The following is a 17,022-nucleotide window of genomic DNA, read 5'->3' as shown; positions in this document are numbered from 1 at the left end:
GGAGCCCCTCGCCAGCCTTCGGGCAGCTGCACGGATGGACGCCAGCGGCCTGCTGCTTGTACAGAGAAAACCAGAACAGAAGGTGATTGTCCTTCCTGGGAAAGCCATCCTGTTCTGCACAGAGTGGCCGGCACTCATCCACCAGGAGCAGCAGCCTCTGGGAGAGGCTCCATCAGCCATGGGACGGGGCTGGGCGGGCTCTTCACAGAGCGTGTGTGTCCGGAGATGCAGACGCAGTCTCTGAAGGTGGGCACAAGCCACGTGTCAGTGGGCAGCAGGTCGCGATGGGTCACCAGCACAGCAGAGCTTCAGTTGGGCTCTTACTTGGAAAGGAGAGAGGGCGCAGACAGTGGCGGAGTCTCTTTGAGTGCTGCCACCTGGCGTTGCGCCCAGTGAGGAAGTCCTCAGGACGCGGTCACGCGGGACCTGCTGGGCGTCCGGGGCGCGTGGGCCCATCAGTACGAGATGCAAGTGCTCGGGTGGCACGTCACGTCAGGCCTCGCCGATGTCACGTTTGAGTGCTCGAGGGTTCCACACCCCATTCAGGGCTGATCGAGGGTTTTTTCTTTGGGTTACTGAGTATTTCCTGGTATTTAGCTTGAAATACATATTATGATGTGAACTTTAAAGTTCTCTTGGGATGGTAAGAGCTGTAAACCAATTACTGTATTATATTTCTTCTGCGCTGTTTCAGCATCCCCTTTTCGTCTTTTTTCTTCACTCTCATTTATTTTGTGTTTTAGAAGTAATATACACTTGACCCCTGAACAACACGGACTTGGTCCTGCACAGCAAAAATGTGCATATGACTCTTGACTCCCCGAAAGCTTGGGCAACCCCACGGCACGGTGCTCAGGTGCCCCCCCCAGCGCAGCAGGGCAGAGACTGTGCAGGTGTGCCCCGGGGTGCCTGCGAGTGCATTCCAGGGTCATTGTCAACTGAGGGGAAAAGTAGAACTAAATAGTAAAAGAACTTCTTCTTTCTTTTTTGTTGAAGTCAAGTGTTCTCAAATACCTCATATCATTTTGTTTTCTAGGGCTTTGTCTTGGCTGTGACCATCACCAGGGAAGCAGCTGATGAGTTCCGGCGCTTCCGGCGGGACAAGGAGGTGAACGCGCAGCTCTACAGCCGGCTCACAGTGAGAGGTTAGCGGGGCCCCTTGCATCCAGGTCGCCGTTGGTTCAGTGTGGTCGTCGCTGTAGAGGTAACATAAGTGAAGGAAAGCGTGTCTTAATTCTGTCACTGAAAGTAGTCGTACGTGACTGCATATGGCATTAAATTAATTTTCTTACTGTGATGCATATAATTTCAGGGTAGACTTCTATTTATTTTATAGATGCACGGGTGTATGTGTGCGACTGTAAATACACTACATGCATACATGCATGTGCACCTGTGTCCATGATTGCCTGATGCGTTCCGTCGCAGTTTGTGTATAATGCGTGTGTCCTTAGACACATGTGAGACCCAACTGGTATGTGCACCTTCTCCATGAGGCATAGCATCACCACGTTTAAATCTGCTCGTGTTGTATTTTAAACACAATCATAAAAGTCCGGCGTCTCGGCCACGGCTGCGCTCCCGCTAAGGAGGGTGAGGAGCACCTGGGGTAACTGTCAGACTGCGCGTGGCGGCCGCTGTGTGCCTATTTCTCCTTGACCTTCATTCAGAGCTTCGCCCTGCTTGGCTCATGCTTTGGAGGAGCTTGCTTCTGTGGCTTTCAGTCCCAGCAGAAACACAGTACTGCGTTGGGACAAGAGTGGGTGAAGGCAGACAAACAGGCGACGAGACAGGAGGAAAAGGGCGGTGAGAGCTGGACAGCGAGGGGAGGTGCCGCAGAGGCCAGTGGCCCCGGGTCTGCTGAGAACGGGGGCGTCCGGAGTCCTGCCTTCTGTTTGTAGATGGACGTCTGCACAGTGATTATGTGACGTAATCCTATCCGAAAAACTCCCTTTTTTCACCTTACTAGAATTTATTTCACGTAACGTACAGTTCCTCTGTTTCGAGTAGACAGTTCGGTGGTTTTGGTGTATTCACAGAGTTATGAAACCATCACCACCACAATCTGAGAACATTTTTAACATTATAGAAAGAACCTATGGGTTCTTGCTCCTTCCCGACCACACTGCAGCCTCAGGCAGCGGCTGATCTGTGTGGCGTCTCTGCGGACGGGCTCTTCGGGACATTTCGTTTATGTGGGACCTGCCACACGGGGCCTGTTGTCACTGGGTTCCTTCACTTGGGACAATCTCCCCGGCGACCCCACATGGCAGCGGTGTCGGTGCTTCATTTCTTTTTGTTGCCAAGTGGGTTCCGTGGATGAGAGGCCGCGTGCTGTTTGCCCGGTCACCAGTGACGGACACCGGGACTGTTCCCACGGGCAGGCTGCTGTCATAGCGCTGTGATGAACACCCGTGTACAGGTTTTTATGACCGTTGTTTTCATTGCTCTTACATATTCCTAGCAGTGAAATTGCCAGACGGTAGTAACTGTTTCTGATGAACTGCCAAGCTGTTCCGTAATGGATGCACTGTTCTACATTCTCAGCAACCCTTGCTGTTGTCCGTCTCTCGGACAGTAGCCGTCCCTGTGGATGGGAAGTGGATTTTCACTGTGGTTTCAGCATGCAGCTCTGATGACTGATGATGAGGTTGAGCATCTTTCTTTTAACTTTTTTTTTTAAGACTTTATTTACTTATTTTTAGAAAGAGGGGAAGGGAGGGAGAACAAGAGGGAGAGAAACATCAGTGTGTGGTTGCCTCTCATGTGCCCCCAACTGAGGACCTGGCCCGCAACCCAGGGCTGTGCCCTGACTGGGAATCGAACCGGTGACCCTTTGGTCTGCAGGCTGGTGCTCAATCCACTGACCCACACCAGCCAGGGCTGTTGTTGGACATCTTTTAATGTGCTTAATGGCCACTCAGTTGTAATCTTTTTTAGAGAAATGTTTATTCAGATTCTTTGCCTACTTTTTAACTGAGTTATTTGTCTTTTAATTGTTAAGTTGTACAAGTTCTTTATATATTCTGTACTTAAGTCTTTTACTAGATATAAGATTTGGAAATATTTTGTCTCAATTCTGTGGGTTGTAGTTTCTCTTTCCAGATGGTGTCCTCTGGTGCACAAAACTTTTTCATTTCAGTGAAGTCCCTCCCACTCATCTTTTTTTCTCTCGTTGCTTGTGCTTTTGGAGTTGTATCTAAGAACTAACCTGCCAGCCTGAGATGACAAATATTTACTTCTGCATCTTCTTTTAGGAGTTTCATAGTCTTAGTTCCTACATTCTGGTCTATTATCTATCTTAATTTCATATTTTGCCTGTGGTGAGTCCACATTTTTTTTTCATGTGATTATTAAGTTGTCCTGATGCCATTTGTCGAAAAGATTACTCTTGATTAAACTGAGAACATTAATTATTAAAAAGCTTTGTTGCTTAGTAGTTGCCTGGCAGAGGAAAGGTGTGCTATGGACTAGAAGGTTAGTTTGGGAAAAGAACCCCTCGAATGGCCAGGGAGATGGGTGGCGCTTTGGTTGTCTTCCGTAGACTGTAGGGTAGACCCAGCTTATTCTGACGGTTGCGCTCGCTGTGGGGTCTGAGCAGAGCGGGAGCCCGTTTCTGCGCATCAGCTGCATCGCTCCGCGGAAACGGCGCGCTGGCGGCGGGGGGCGCAGCCTCAGTGCCCTTCCTGCGTCAGGGACAGCGCCCAGGCCGGCGGACGCGCTGAGACCGCGCCTCGTCACAGCTCTGGGAACAGTCCGGGGGCTACAGCACCCAAGGCGCCGTGGAGCCCAGGCGAAGGCAGCCCGGACACAGCAGGAAAGCTTCTCCGTGTTCTTGCTCCTGCCCCCCTCACCCCCCATCACGGCGCCGGCTTGAAGGCAGCAGCCCACATCCTCAGGGTGGGCCTCTGTGCCCGGCTCTGAAGGGGGCAGGGCAGGGCTGTTTACAGAGCGCTGTGGCTGTCCGTCTCACCTGTCTGAGGGCTGCTGGAAGGACTGACGGAAGCTGCCTGTCTTTTTGTTGTAGCTACTTGGAGCTCACACAAGGCAGAAAAGCCGAAAAGCGTGGGCTTCTCTCAAGCGTACGTAAGCCTCTGGAGGCTGGGGCGAAAGAAACGGCTGAGACGGCCCGCAGTGTCAGGGACCAGGCGGAAAGAGTTGGCGAGAGGATTTCTTGGGAAAATTGGCGCATTCACAGCTGCCCACGTTCACGAGGGAAGTTTGAAAGTCAAGGCTGGAGCTGGATGCGTGCTCAGAAAAGACCCGAGAAGGCCCTTCGCCCCGGCCGGTCGCTGGGCTCAGAGACGCAAGCGCAGGTGCGGGCTGAGGCGCTGGCGTACTCAGCACAGGGTCCGCCTGCACGGGGCCCGCCCCCCTTCTCTCTCTGCCTCCCTTGCTCCCCTCCCGCCCCCCTTAAATGTGAGGAAACCTCTTTCAGAGACCACGTGTGACGGAGAATACACACTCTACCAAATGAGTCTAGAGAAGTCACTAAACATACAGCTGCAGCCTATGCCAAGAACCAAAGTGGGGCCCGTCCACAGAGGACAAGGACTCAGCCACCTGCCCAGGGAGCTAAAGGAAATGAGTCGCTAAAAGAGAGCAGGAGAATAATGTACTATCAAACACAGAATGTCAATGAAAGTATAGAAATTATTGAAAAGGAAGCAAAAGAAAAACCTGGAAATGAAAACTGCAATACATATTAAAATCAGTAGTGAGTTTCTGGAGCAGATCAGAATAGGCAGAAGAAACTATCAGTCTGAACTTGGGTCCCATGAAATATTCGGTCTGAGAAGCAGAAGGAAGAATTAGGAAAGTAAATAAATCCTAGGAGACTTCTGGGAAGGCAGCCAGTGTGCTCATGTCACATAACGGGATCCTAGGAGCAGAGGCGAGAGAAAGGGCGGAGAGCTGTTTGAAGGAATAGTGGCCATTAACTTACCACATTGATCAATGACATGGATCTACAGACTCAGGAAGTTTCATGAATCCCTGGAAAGGTAGATGCATCAAGAGCCACCCAGGGACACTCGTTAGACCGTGCTGCCACCCAAGGGCCAAGGGGACGCTGACAGCAGCCACTCGTCACACGTGAGGGCTCTGCAATGAGAAGATAAGGAATCAGCAGGAGAAACACAGTGGCATTTTAAAACAGTGAAAGGAAAAACTGTCGGTCAAGAATTCTATACCCAGTAAAACTACCGTCCGAGTCCTGGCTGGTGTGGCGTCATCCTGTCACCGAAAGGTGCTGGGTTCAGTTCCTGGTCAGGGCACAGACGTACCATCACAGGTGTGGATGTGTGTGGGAGCCATCCTGTCAATGTTTGTAACCTCCGCTCTCTCTGAAAGCAATGAGAAAATATCCTTGGATGAGGGTTAAAAGAAATGCTGTCATTCAAAAATGAAGGAGAAATTCAGGCATTTTCAGAAAAACTTAGAATTGGAAACAGGGACTCAAGCCAAGAGACACACCTCCACGGTCACTGCAGCACTATTCACAGTTGCCAGAAGGTGATAACAACGCAGATGTCCCGTCCTTGGATGAGTGGATGAACAGAACCGTGGCGTGTTTGTACATTGGAATCGCATCCAGCCCTGAAGCTTGGTGGAAGTGAGACATGCTGTCGCGTGGATGCACCTCGACCATGCCGTGCATGCTGCGCACAGGTCGGGACTGGATGGGCGCCCGGAGCAACGGGGGCAGGGTGCGTGTTGTGGCTGCCGTGGCCGGGGCTGCGTGTGAGGGCCCGTCAGCGCCGAGGAAGGGGTCTCGGCCCGATGGGCTGGCTGCATGACACTGGGGGGTGCTGTGTGCCGCCGGAGTCATCCATCTTGTGTCGGTTTCACCTAAGGTAGCGTAAAATGGTGAGGAGGACATGCTCATGTTTTGTCTTTTCACTTACGTGATGTTTGAACTTAAAATACTCTTCAAAAACCACGTTTTGCTGGCGATCTGCTGAGTTTCTCCTGTGTTTTTCTTCTTCCGTCTTATTTTTTGTTGCAGGCTTTGCATGGTATGTGTCACCACTTCGAGCAAGTGTCTGTGTTGGTACAGGGCAGAGGTGTGCGTCCTTCCCTTGCGTGCTGGTTGCTGTTGCTTTCCACTAATTCTTGGAACCGGGGGCCCTTTGCCCCCCACTCTGTTCCCGTTCCCAGAGTGGCGTTGGCACTCTGGGAGGACTGAGAACCTGTTTCCACAGAAAGCCTCTGGGATTTGGACTGGGACCGCATTGAATCCGTAGGAAAATTCAAGGGAGAATTGACGTCTTAATAATGTTAAGTCGTCTGACCCATGAATGAGGTCTCGCCCTGTATTTATGTCTTTTAAATTTCTCACCCATATTTTCTTTTTTTTAAATAGCTTATTTATATATGTTAATAAATGTATTCACGACTCATTTTCCAACTCTCCACTTTGCCCTATTGTCTGTGAGAAATTAGGCTCCTGCCTCCTCGCCCACTTCCATGTCAGGAGAGTTGGGGGGCAGTGCCACTCCCACCCACGCGACCGAGGCCGGCCAGGGCCCCTCTGCCTGCCAGCCCAATGCCGACCTTCGGGCGTGCACCTCGCTCCATCATCGCCCACTCCTGCCCCCCCAAGCGTGTTTTGTTGGGAATAAGTCATCAGTATGTCTCCATGCTTACTTGATAACATCCGTGTTGTAGTTAAATGTGTGTCATGGGGTCATATCCTCCTTAGTCTGTTATGACATTTGACCTGTTTTAACCGGTTACAAGCAGAAAGGCTGTAGGCTCCTTCTGTTCTTTAAAGTGGGTTAAGTCTGCATGTACATTTGGGAGAAGCAAACTGAATGTCATCAAAGTGTCTTTCATTTACACTTTCGTGATGAGAGCCCGTCACGGTCCCTCGGGTGCTGGGTATCATAGCTCTTGCTGCGCTCCGTGTGCAGGGGCGTGCCCGGTGCCAGTGCCTAGTGCCAGTCCCCAGGGCTGCCTGGGGCCTGCCCTGCTGTGTCACCAAGGAGGCCTGGACGGGGCGCAGCTTCAGGGAAAAGGAGATGTTGTAGGAGCAAGGAGGGCGCCGGGCAGCTGTAGGATGGGGCAGAATGAGGAGACAGCAGGGACCGAGGAAATGTGGGCACCCTGTGCAGCCAGAGCTCTCGGTGGCGGCAGCCAGGACGGCCGTGCACGGGGGTGCCTCGTCCTCTAAGGCGTCCTCGCACAGTGCAGGGTTCCCGGTGGGACAAGCAGAGCCCCCACTTTCTCAGCGAGTGCGTTTGAGACTCACATTGAATTAGGGAAGCGATGCTGCTGGAGACTACGTGGTGGTCTGTTCTCTCTGTCCAGGCAGGAAGTCCCCGGGCGCAGGGAGGTCACCGGGCAGCCCCGGTGCTCAGAGGATCTGGAGTGAGACTGGGAAGCTGAGTTACCTTTGACCCCAAGGCTGGTAAGATGGAGGCTTTCCTTCCAAGGGCAAGGGACGCGCCACCCTGTCCTCGTGAGGCGCAGAGGCAGGGCACACTCGCTGCTGGAGGAGGGTCGAGTGGGGAGCCTTCCTCGGGCAGTTCAGGGAGGGACGGGGCTGCGGGCACCTCACGTGGCAATATTCCCAGCTCACTGTTACATCAGCAAGGAGACGGGCGGGCGTGTGTGACTCCCTGGGTACTTGACAGTGAGCGGAACAGAGAGTTTGTAAGAAACACTGTTACTGTGTTTAAATCCTGGCATATACACTGAAGTATCTTTGTCACTATATTTAGAACTTGCTTCTAAGTATTGTTAAATTTTGCCCTGGCCGGTGTGGCTCAGTGGGTTGAGCTCCAGCCTGAGAACTAAAGGGTCGCTGGTTCGATTCCCAGTCAGAGCACAGGCATCGGTTGTGGGCCAGGTGCCCAGTTGGGGGCACGTGAGAGGCATCCACATGTTGATGTTTCTCTCCTTCTCTTTCTTCCTCCCTTCCCCTCTGTAAAAATAGATAAATAAACCTTTACATATTGTTAAATTTTCCATGCTGATTCCATAAACGCTTCGTGTTGGTTTATGGCACTTGTGTTATATGTGCTGTGACTGGTCACATTTAGGGATTTTTTTGTTGTTCCCAGTGTCTCCCAGCTCTGCTATTAGTACTTCACCAGGACTCGCTGTCGGCTCCAGTCACCAGGGCAGCCAGAAATCACACTGGTCGTGTGGGCGTGGCTATCCAAAGAGGCGGCCACAGGTCCTGGTGCGGGGCCTCCCTGGTGGCTCGGGGCCTGGGAGCAGCTGGCTTCCCCTCTTCCTGTCAGTGCCTGTTGTGGGGAAAGACACCAGAAGGCAAGTCCGTGAGTTCTTGTGACACAGGCCTGAAGGAAGGGTCAGCGTCCCCCCAAACACAGGGTGACGTTGAATTCAGACATGTGTGCCCTGAGCACATACGTGAAGCAGACTGTCATACTGCTCTGACCCCACACCGTTTGGCCTTCTCTTTGTTCGTCTGATAATGTTAACATCAGAGAGCTTTCTGCGTTTTACTGTGAACTGTTCTCCTTAAACGTGGAATTGCAAGTAAGTAGCTTTGAAATGAATAACGATCACTACATGATGCCTAAAATTGAAGGCTATTAAATATAAATGCTGTTAATCACATGAAAGAATAATAACCTTTCTCAGAAATGCAAAGTCTTGATTAAGAAGTCAAAAAGGATGTTTTCTGTTTCAAAATACCATTTAAAAAGTATTGACTGCCTTTTTATTGCATCTCTCGTCTGTTCCAGCGAGTGTCAGAAGCAGCAGGAAGGGGCCCTGGGGTGGGGAGCGCAGTGAAACGTGGACAGCAGGACGGGCTCTGCCGAGGCCGGCACTGCGGCCGCCTGCCGCCTGCTGCCTGGTTGTGGACACGCGGGAGCGGGAGGGCGTCACGCGGGGAGCTCGAGGTGACCCAGGCAAAAGTGATTACAGTAGACACTCCCCTGTGGCTGTTCTCTGGCTGTTGATAGACATGCTTAGGAATTAGAGACGCCTCAGGACTTGTGCCTGTGCTTCTAAAGAACATCGCTATTTTATGAATCAAAAGTAGCTCCACCCCCAAAAGTAGCTCCGGCCCTTATGTGTTTATTATGTAATTGAGGGGCATGAGAAATATAACAACATTTACACGCTGTCGGTACCCTGCCAACAGCTGTTTAGGGGGCAGTTGGGCACCATTGAAACCCAGCTCCTTGAAGAGGCATTTAGGCAAGAAGGTTTCCTAACGGGGTGAATTGGTCTGAAAGTCGGGGAACAGCTGGCGATGTGAGGGGCTGGTGGTGTGCTGTGAGCTCCGCTCTGGCCGGTGCGCCTACCGAGAGACGGGCCTCTCTCCCAGAAGCGCCGTAGTTACGGGGACAGGAAGAGCCTACCGGCTGCTGCTGGTCCTAAACGGGAGCCGGACAGGAGGGAGGAGACCCCCGGTGGGGAGGGAGGCACGAGGCCGAGTCCAGGGACGCGGGAGCAGGAAGAGCCCAGTGTCCCATGGTGCCTTGGGGACATGCCATCTGCTCTGTGTGACAGGGACAGCCTGTTAGGCAGACGTTAGACAGGCAGCGGCCTCGTGGTCCCTGTGCACTAGGCAGCGCACACGGTGGCGCGCAGAAGAGCCGCTGCCGTCATACAGCGTCAGGCCTCCGTTCCCGTCGCGGCCTGTGTCTGCAGTACTTCTGCGGGCTCTGTCTCCTTTTCCTGCGTTAGCCACGTGCCCGTCATAGCCAGTCACGGCGTGAATGTGGGGATTTCACAGCTCCTTGCGAGTTATTTTATTTAGTGGTATTTCTGGTCATCGGAAGTTGACACACACCTGCAATAATGGCTGATTTGGGAAGAACCTTCTGAGTGGAATCCTCTTCCACATTCCAGTGTGGTTTTTATTGGGGCAGTTCATCGTATTTGGGAGCTAAGAGAAGTTAATTTTTAGTGACTTGTCTATCTGAAATATTTATTTTGAAAGTATAGGTACAAATAAATATCTAAAGCCCAAAAGTTATTTCTAAAGCATTGTTTATCAATTAAAAGTTTAACTCTAGTGTGCTGTTGTTTCCTTGAGTTGATTATAATTCTTCTTTTTTTTAAGGTAAAGTGGAAGTTAAGAGTTCAGACATACAAGTTGGAGACCTCATCATAGTGGAAAAGGTTGATGCATTTTTAATATATTTTAGACATGTATGTGCCAATTATTGCTATTTAGTGTGATTGCAAGTAACTTGTGAATATGAAGAGAATTGACGTATTTTAAATCTTAGCATCATTGTGTAAGATTTGCTGTACATGAAGAAAAATCTAGATTTTTTTGTATAGTCCTGTTTTGCTAAAGTACATTTCAATGTGTGTAAGTGAAGTCATATTTTGTCTATAAAATAAGACATGTTAACTGCTTAATGTATTATCAGAATTATTTGATTTTACTAAAAAATTATAGTAGACTCTATTTATAGTAGAATACATTTCGGTTTCTTGAACTTCCTTTTATAGATAGTCATTCCACAAAATTATTGAATAGTAATTCTTAAGGTTAGTAATAGTTAATTCTTTTTTTTTTTTTCCACGTTTCCGCACTCCCTGCCAGTCACATTGTAATGATAGTTAATTCTTATGGTTAATAAAGCGTAAAGATGGAAAGGGAAATGGAAGTAAAAGAGGATTAGAAAGAATAAGTGTAGGTCAGTGTAGGAAGAGTCCACTGAAAAGCCTCACAGTGGTGGGAGGGGGACCCACTGGCCACTGGCCTGGGGTGTGGCCGCACCTCCAGCCGCATGGGGGCCGGCCTGCTTCTCCTGCACAGGCTCCCCGCCCCTTATTTGTAAACATTTAAAAATTGAATGGCAAGCTTTTACAAGGCCTCTGCAGAGCAGCCGGAGACCTGGGTGCCAGACAGCCTGGGCCCCTGGTGGAGACACTTAGTCCAGGGAAGAGAGTGCTCATCCTCCTGCCTCCGCGCCTGCATCCCTTACATCAGCCTCTGCTGAGAACCTGTGGCTGTGTTCAATTTTACAAATTGGGTAAAATTAAACATTCTGATTTGAAACTCATTTACACAGTATCCGTTGTTATAGAGACTATGTACGTCACTACCTTTGGTTCCTCCTTAGACTTCAGGTGCTTTCTGGGGAGAAGGGCGACAGTGGGCATCCTTGTGCGTCACGTCTCTGCACGTTTCGCTGGGGCAGACGCTGACGGGAGAGATGGCTGAGCCCGGCGGTAGTCATGTCAGTCGGGGCGCAGTTTTCCTTAAACACCAGCACTGACTGCCCCCGAGTGTCTGTGGTCGGGACTCTGGGTGCACTGGGCTGGCTCTCTTGGCTCCGGGCCCCTGTGCGGGCCGTCCAGGGCTCCAGCAGGCAGCTGTCACCTGCAGGCTCCACTAGGCTCTCAGCGGAACTCAGGGCCTTCCTGGCCAGGGGCCCTCTCGCAGGGCCGCTCACACCGCCTGCCTGGGAGACAGCGGACAAGAGCGTGAGGGCCGGCGGCGTGCACCCAGCTGCTTCAGGCCCCTTTCCGTCCAATGAGACTGTCGCGTGGGGTGCTGGGGCCGGAAGACTGGGGTGGGACCTGGGAGTCGGCTGTCATTTCCAGCGCCAGCCCCGGTGAGGTCCGAGGGACCACGTGGATCTTGTGGGAAACCGTCTGGACAGGACAGGCCTGCCACTGATGTCACACTTAGTGCGTGGTGGACGCCTCTCCTTGGAGGCTGGGCCCGCGGCGAGGGGCTCCTCTCACCACCCTCAGGGTAGGGAGTGCAAGTGCCCCTCTGGACACATGACAGGGCCATGTGCAGAAACTCCCACGGCTCCATCGAGAGGCTGCTCGGAACCCGCGAGGGCGCCACGGCGGCAAACGGTGAGACCCCGCTCCCCTGCCGGTGCCGGTTTGATGCACCAGCAGCGAAGACGGGGAGGGGCCTACGCTGGCAGCGCCCCCGTCATGGCTGGGAGGCAGACCTGGGGCACCAGGGGTCACGGTGCTCAGGGACGCAGTCGGGGTCCCGTGCAGGCTGCGTCATGCCCTTAGACCGGGACTTCCCACGGTGTCCCCAGAATTGATCTATAGGTTTAACACTGCTGATCAGAATCTCAGCAAGGTGTGTTTGGTTTTTAAACAAGATAAGCTCATTCTAAAACTGATTTGGCAAGACCCAGGCCCTAAAATGGCTAAAACGGTTTTGGCAAGAGAATAAAGGGAAAAGAATCGGTCTTCCCAAGGTTAAGGCAGCCTCCTAGAGATGTTGATAGTGTGATGTGGAAGAAGATAGAACCAGCCAACGCAGCGCTGGAGAGAACCCAGAAATAGACTCGCCCGGTGTGCTCAGGGGATGCGGACCTCGTGCAGGAGCTGTTCTCGTGGAGACAGGCTGGCCTCTGGGTGGGTAAGGCAGGAGCTGCATGCACACCCGTGGACACCCAGAGGAACCTTCACCCACCTGCCACACTTTGTGCAAATATTACATCAGAGTAGATCATAGATCTTAATGGAAGCTGTAGAACTGTGAACATTTAAGAAAAACAGGAAAAAAATGTTCGGAATCTAGTCCAGGAAAGTAGCTCTTAGACTTGACACCAAAAGCACATGCATCAGAGATCAAATAATTTTGATCAATTGCATCTCATTAAAATTAAGAACTGCTTTGTGGAAGATGTCAGTATGAGGAAAAGCAAACGACAAAGTAGGAGAGTATTTGTAAACCATGTATTGGGCAAGGATTTGTACCTAGAATATGTAAAAACTTAAAAGTCAACAGTAAAAAAAAAAAAATCAAATTAGAAAATAGGCCAAAGATATAAAGAGAGTGTCACCAAAGAAGATACAGAGATAGAAAGTAAGCACATGGGAAGGTTTTCCGTATCACTGATCACCTGGGAGTGTAAACTGAAGCACGGTGACGTGGCGCTGCATGCAGAGCTGAAGGACCGCAGTGAGAAGCGGGCCGACCCCAGACGCCGCAGGGACGCGAGAGGACAGGCCACGTCTGCCTTTCTCGTGAGACTCAAACACTACAGTTGTTCTGGAAAATTATTAGTCCGTTACAAAGCTCAGTATGCAAATGTTATACGACCCAGCCGCTGAGCTGTTGAGCCTTCATCACAGAGGGGTGTCCATTGAAGTTGGCACGAAAGTCTGCATGAACATTTACCTTCATTATTCGTCATAGCCAGAAATCAGCAACGGTCCTGCTATCCACCCCCCTCTCCCCAGCAGTGGCCAGGGAATTCCACATCAGACCACCGCGCATCACGCTAGGAAAACACAGGTCCTACCCTCACAGTGCTCCTGGTCTTGAGGAAAAAATAAAAGGTATCCAATAATTATTTAAAGTTACCTTGTTTATTTACGAGCGCCTCATGGAAAACAAGACGTGATGAGGGAATAAAGAGTAATGGCTTGAAAATGAAACTAAGAAAATTTCATTTACAATGGCATCAAAAAGAGTAAAATACTTATAAGTTAAATAGAATTATCGTTCAAGAATAAACGAAAGTACAAACCTTCTGTTTGAAAGCTGTGAAACATTGTTGAAACATATGACAGAAGATGGGAGTAACTGGAAAGACGTCTCCTGTCCACGGATCAGAAGCATCGCAGTGGTTACAGTGGCCGCAGTGCCCGGAAGCTGGTCTACAGGTCCGGTCAGCGCGGCCCCCTGTCCCCCACCCCTTTCGACTTTGCGGCTGACCTCGTTGCGGACATTGACAAGCTGGTTCTCAGGTTTATATGGAAACACAAGGGACCCAGGACTGAACAAATTCTCAGTGTCCACATCTCCATTTCAAAACTTTGTCCAGTTACGGTAATCAAGACGGTGAGGCCCTGGCGGGATTCAGAGCCGGGAGTCGAAGTAGAGCTGTCAGTTTACGGTTAACTGGCTTCGACGGGGGGGCCCGGGGGGCCTTTGTGGCGCAGCCCAGCGGACGAGTCTTCCACGCGGCTGTGACACAGCGCGGCTTTTGTCCACGCTGCCGCTGGTGGGGGTGTGGGTTGCTGCCTTCTAAGCTTTGCCGACCAGGGCTCCTGCTGGCCTGCTGCCAGGCCTGCGCCTGGGCCGGGGCTGTTGGGTGGGGGGCACGCAGGCCCCACTCCACTGGGTACTCTGGTCAGCAGCGTGCAGGACACCCCCCTCCTCCCCCGCCTGCTGGCCCTTGACCCGTGTCCCGCAGCGGTGGCTTCAGTGTGCGCTTCCTCGAAGGCCAATCATCCGGACGCCTTCTCACTGGATTTTGGCCGTCTTCTCACTTGGGCAGAACCTGTGAAAATCGCTCGCCATTTTTCTCCTGGGTTAGCCCTTCTTTTCCTGCCAGGGTGCAGGCCTCTGTTGTGGGTGTGAGTCCCTTCTGTCGCTAGTGTCTTTCCCTTCCTGGTGCGCTTTGTGGAACAGGAATCCTAAATTGTGATGAAGTCTCCTTCATTCATCCTTTTATTTATGGGGGGGTTGTTTTTTTTTTTAACTTTTTGATAGTGGGAAGGGGTCTTCTTCCTTTGCAAAGCGTTATGAAAATATTCTTCTATATGATTGTTTAGGATTTTTTATTTGGACTTTGACATTTAGAAATATAATTCATCTGGACTTGATTTATGTGTTTTGATTGAAGTATAGCTTAGGCGCGTGCGCACACACACGGACACCCCCCCCCCCCACGGTGTCTGACTTTCTCTGCACGATTTCCGAAAAGGCCACCATGTCCTCACTGGCCTGCGGTCTCATCTTCCTCACAAACCCAGGTCCTTCTGGAGCCTCCGCCTCCCACGGGTGCGACTCTCAGGGAAGGCCTCCCCGTCCTCATTACTGTTCTGCGTTTTCATTTTGCTGCGTTGTAAGCCCACTCTCCGTGTGTCTCACGCTTGTCCTGGTCGTTCTTGGCCTTCATGTTTCCTGTGCGTGTCAGCAACCCCTCGTCAGCTCCCGCCAGGACACGACGGGGTTTTGTTGCACGTGTTGTCAGTTTATGGACACAGCATGTTTGCAGTGGTGTACATTCTAGTTCTGAAACATGATACATTGTGTTTTTTAGGTTTTATTTAATTTCAGTAATATTTTACAGTTTTTTATAAGGCTTGACAATCTTTTATTAGTTTATTTTATTTTTTCTTATTAATTGGGCATATTTGAAAAATGTTTACTTTCTCTATTTGTTTTCTATGTCATTAATTTTTGTTCTTTATGTGCTTACATCTTGTGCTTTCTCTGTGGTTCATTGGCTTTTTTTTTCCTGCTTTCAAATGGATATTTAGTTCTCTGAGTGTGTTTTCAGCCTCCCTTTCTATTGGGTGCATTGAGTGGTGTATGTTTTCCTCTTAACATTTTCCTGACTTTGGCTGTGTTCCACGTATTTTGACGTGTTGAGATTTTATTACTATGTAGTTAAAAATATTTTCTGATTTCCACTGTGATTTCTTCCTTGACCCAGGAGTTCCTTAGATCTTAATTGCCATTCTTTCTTCACATTAGAAACAAGCAGCTCTATTGTACACATACTTGTTTCAGCCTTAACAACTTATATTTGTTTTTTATTGCTTGTTGACTGACGAATCATCCATTTTGTTTCCTTTTTATTGACTTAATCGGGGTGACCCTGGGTAACAACATGACACAGGCCTCAGGCCACAGCTGCACGCGTGCTCCCCCAGCCAAGCCCTGCCCACTGCCCCGCCCCACCCCACCCCCCCCACCCCACTACCACTCCACCCCACCCCCAGCTATCAGCCTGCTCTCTGCCCCGCCCTTTGTGCAGCGTGGGTGGGCACAGGGAGCATTGTGTTCAGTGACGTAGGCCAGTCAGAGAGAGCTGAGCGCCACGGGACCTCGCTCGGTGTGGAATCAAGTGAACACACTGAGCCAGCAAGCGCTTCTTACATCGTGTGTAGAGAGATCTTCATGCAGGTCTCAGAAGTAAAAATAATTCATGAAATTGTGTGAAATATTCTAATTATATGTTTTCTTCAGTTTGATACAGCTTTCCCAGTTGATTAATTAATAATAATGATGAAGTAAATGTATGATATAAAAGTTTTTATATGCCATACAGTGCGTTTTGAGTTATTTTTCCTTTTCTGCTTTGTAAAAGAATGCCTCCTCAAATTTATGGAATTTATCTTTGCTTGCTCAGTTGAACTTTGATCCTTTCATTCAAAATGTATTAAGTATTTTATTTCTGCTCTCCTCTGTATGAGGTGTTGGAGGAGTCCTGTCCTCGCTTCCTAGGGTTGTTCAGGGTGACAGGGACGATGTGACTTTCTCTGAGGCCGTAACTGCCGCACTGTGAGCTGAGGTCCAGCAGAGGCCGCAGAAGGGGCAACAGTTAGCATTTCTCAGCAGTGCGGCAGCTTTCAGCCATCACTGAAGACCATGCACATAGTTCATTAACGGAAGATCTTAAAGAGCCAACTAAACCATGTATCAAAATACTCATTTTTAATAGAAATTGTAAATGTGAATTGCTTCAACATAAATTTTAATTCAGTATTTTAGTGGTTTTTATTAGCTATTTCTGCTTTGGAATGAAATTGTGTTAATCTATAAACCTTCATGTAGCTAATTAACATTTTCTGTTACTCTACAGAATCAAAGAATTCCATCAGACATGGTATTTCTTAGGACTTCAGAAAAAGCAGGTATCTATTTTTATTTACGTTATTGATGACTTGGTATTTTGGCAGTTTAATTTTCATTTTGAAGGGAAAAATATAAAAAATTTTCTTTGAATAATAATCATTAAATTCATTAATTTCTGAATTACATTTAACTTGATATTTAAAAGAATGATGTTATTGTATGTTTGTTTAAAAACTGTAATCCTTTCAGAACCTATATATCAAATGAGTACTTTCATTCATACTTGTGTTGATACATAAGTAATCAAATGATGTTACTGTTACTAGGAATTTGATTGCTATTCTGCATTTGCAATTTTATTCATTAACTCAGCCAACATTTATTTACCACTTACTACATCCCAGGCACTGCATCGTGCTTAGGGTACATGAGGGAGCAAAGCCTCGTGGCTGCCCTCAGAGCTCAGAGCTGCGTATCTGTGGGGGCACACGCATCGCAGTAGCAGC

General features: G+C 49.7%; 1 protein-coding gene across 1 annotated transcript in view; it reads left to right on the top strand.

The window, feature by feature from the left end:
* Positions 1-17,022, top strand: part of ATP9B (ATPase phospholipid transporting 9B) — a 105,701-nt gene that overhangs the window by 13,442 nt on the left and 75,237 nt on the right. The window contains exons 5-7 of the mRNA XM_090285375.1: positions 1,037-1,145; positions 10,049-10,107; positions 16,524-16,575. Coding sequence (XP_090141501.1) covers positions 1,037-1,145; positions 10,049-10,107; positions 16,524-16,575 — 220 coding nt within the window. The remainder of the gene's footprint in view (positions 1-1,036; positions 1,146-10,048; positions 10,108-16,523; positions 16,576-17,022) is intronic.

Source organism: Furipterus horrens, unplaced genomic scaffold, assembly GCF_987537825.1.
Source record: "Furipterus horrens unplaced genomic scaffold, mFurHor1.1.pri manual_scaffold_8, whole genome shotgun sequence".
Lineage (NCBI taxonomy): Eukaryota > Metazoa > Chordata > Mammalia > Chiroptera > Furipteridae > Furipterus > Furipterus horrens.
This window is presented reverse-complemented; position numbering and strand designations above follow the sequence as displayed.